At 41.2% G+C, this 2,865-nt stretch overlaps 1 protein-coding gene across 1 annotated transcript in view; it reads left to right on the top strand.

The window, feature by feature from the left end:
- LOC106879679 (uncharacterized) overlaps positions 1 to 488 on the top strand; it is a 9,413-nt gene extending 8,925 nt beyond the window's left edge. Inside the window, exon 6 of the mRNA XM_014929354.2 lies at positions 315 to 488. Within this exon, the coding sequence (XP_014784840.1) occupies positions 315 to 383 (69 nt within the window). The 3' untranslated portion in view covers positions 384 to 488. The remainder of the gene's footprint in view (positions 1 to 314) is intronic.
- Positions 489 to 2,865: the final 2,377 nt, after the last annotated feature.

Genomic DNA, 2,865 nt, shown 5'->3' with positions numbered 1-2,865 from the left:
TAGGGTTAATTGTTTCAGAATCGTTTGTTTATGTAGTCGGCACTTAATGTATATCGGCTGAATGGACGTCAGTGATTGGTTGAAATTACAGAAATACGACAACTTTAACATGGAATAACTTATGGATTTCTTTTTTTTTTTTAAGAAGACTAAGAGAAAAAGATGTTTTATATGACACATTCTACCAGTGTTCCAAGTTTCAAAGTGTTTCGTTAATGAAAAATGTGGCCCCCGTTTTAAAAAAGATCCAATAATATTTCTAATTCCCACCTCACCCCCCTCACTCACTTTCTATTTTTTCCTTCCTTTTGCAGCCAGCACCAGCTGAATTGCCATTGTCTCTGGGTCTTCTCCCAAATTTTGCCAAACTCCATGACAACTAGAATGGCAGCCTGGCTGACCACCACAGAAGAGTGGACAAGAGAAGAAAGAAGAAAAAGAAAAAAGAAGGAAAGGAAGTCTTCAAATAAAACATTTTTGAAATATTACTGCCGTGTTTAGTCGTTGTTTAACCCTGGGTCAGCCCTGATCCAGCACAGCTATGATCAAATACATCCCAGCAATGACCATCCCACCTTTACTTCAAACATAGTGTATCTAGGACTACATTATCCAATGTATGGTATAGTAGATTGTATTAGTGGTTGTTGGCTCAGTGGTTAGAGTGTGGGCTCACAATCACGAGGTAGTGAGTTCGATTCCTTAACTGGGCTGTGTGTTGTGTTCTTGAGCAAGACACTTTATTTCACATTGCTCCAATTCACTCAGCTGTAGAAATGAGTTGCGACATCATTGATGCCAAGCTGTATTGGCCCCTTTGCCTTAGATAACGTCGGTAGCATGGAGAGAGAGAGAGAGAGGGGACGCTGGTATGCATGGGTGACTACTGGTCTTCCAAAACCAACCTTGCTGGACTTGTGCCTGGGAGGGTAACCTTCTAGGTGCAATCCCATAGTCATTCACGAATGAAGAGGCTCTTTATGTGTTTGTGTGTGTGTGTGTGTGTGTGTATCGAGCCTGCGCTCTTCAACAGAAAGGAATAAGAGAGAAAAACAGAGAATGAATAAAATCTGTAGATTTAGATTTAGCAGTCAAACATAGCGACATATACGTATGTATGTATTTATATATATATATGTGTGTATGTCTGTGTGTGCATATATATATATATATATATATATATATATATACACACACACATATATATATATACACACACACACATATATATATATATATATATATACACACACACACACACACACATATATATATATGAGCGTGGCCATTGCCAGTACCGCCTGACTGGCCTTCGTGCTGGTGGCACGTAAAAGCACCCACTACACTCTCTGAGTGGTTGGCGTTAGGAAGGGCATCCAGCTGTAGAAACTCTGCCAAATCAGATTGGAGCCTGGTATAGCCATCCGGTTTCACCAGTCCTCAGTCAAATCGTCCAACCCATGCTAGCATGGAAAGTGGACGTTAAACAATGATGATGATGATGTTACTAATATAAATTTTTTTAACAATCTCACTGGCTAATCGCAACACCAGCACCTGTTCTAGCATTGTTATTCTATATATCACTGGTGGGGAGATGAATCGCTGCTATCTCTAGAGGTGGAGCATCCACCACTGATGACACCAATGAAGGTTGAAATAACGTGATCTGGTGGTCATGGCACCAGAGATAGCAAGGATTTATCTCCCTGCTAGAGTGCAGTTGGTGTCTTATGCCACACCGGCTTGAGATCTATGCAATGGGCACACATGCCTGTGGAGTGTCCAACCACTTGCAAGTTAAAAGTGGTTGGCATCAGGAAAGGAAACCGTCTTCCATGCTGGCATGAGTTGGATGGCTTGACAGGAACTGGCCAGTCAGAGAGTTGTCCTGGACCCAACTGTCCATTCTGGCATGGTTTCTACCGCTGGATAGCCTTATTAACATCAACCATTTTACAGAGCAGCACTAGCACACGTGTGATTATGTTGGACGGTTTGATAGGAGATGGCCAGTTGAAGAGCCGTCCAGGACCCGTCTGCTTTGGCATGGTTTCTACAGCTGGATTGCCCTTCCTAACACCAACCACTTCACAGAGTGTACTGGATGCTTTTTACATGGCACCTGCACATAAAATAAATAAAGAAACAACAATAATAATAATAAAGATTTATTTGCCACAAGAGCCAACAACGACAACATTACAATACACTGATGGTAGTGGTGGTTGTAATAGTAGTAGTAGTAGTAATAGCAGTAGCTAAGGGTGAGAGGGTGGGATAGTATATATTTTCTTGGTATTTTTTTTTCTATTTACTTAAATTATAAGGAAAATTTGGGATTGACAGCCAATGTGGTGGAGGTGGGAGAGACATGGTTCCGTGCTCCAGGACTGCAGCAATCCCTATTTACTCCTGCACGACACTGCATGGTACTGCATGTACCACCACCACCACCACCACCAAGAACACCACCACCCCAACTACGACTGTTGTTCTACTGGTCAAAGGTCAAACACAGATTGTGTGGCGAGGAGGAGGAAGAGGAGGAGCAACAGGGAGGGAGGGAAATAAAGAACAGAATAACAAAAGACAGAGAGAGAGAGACTATGTCAAGATTTGAACCCACAAACCTTTGCAGACTAACCCACAGTTTCCCTTTACCCTCATTTGCTGCTCAGCTAAACGAAGCTATGAGTGGGACTTTGTTCAGTTTCACCGAATGGAATGTTTTCATTTTGTGTAGATAGGCATATGTGTAAGTACATAAATGTGTGTATGTGAGTGTGTATATACATCTATATATACATACATTTTATATATATATATATATATGTATGTATATATATACATCTATATATACAT

Source organism: Octopus bimaculoides, chromosome 29 (assembly GCF_001194135.2).
Source record: "Octopus bimaculoides isolate UCB-OBI-ISO-001 chromosome 29, ASM119413v2, whole genome shotgun sequence".
Taxonomy (NCBI): Eukaryota; Metazoa; Mollusca; class Cephalopoda; order Octopoda; family Octopodidae; genus Octopus; species Octopus bimaculoides.
The sequence above is the reverse complement of the archived record's forward strand: the minus strand, read 5'-3'. Positions and strand labels throughout refer to the sequence as shown.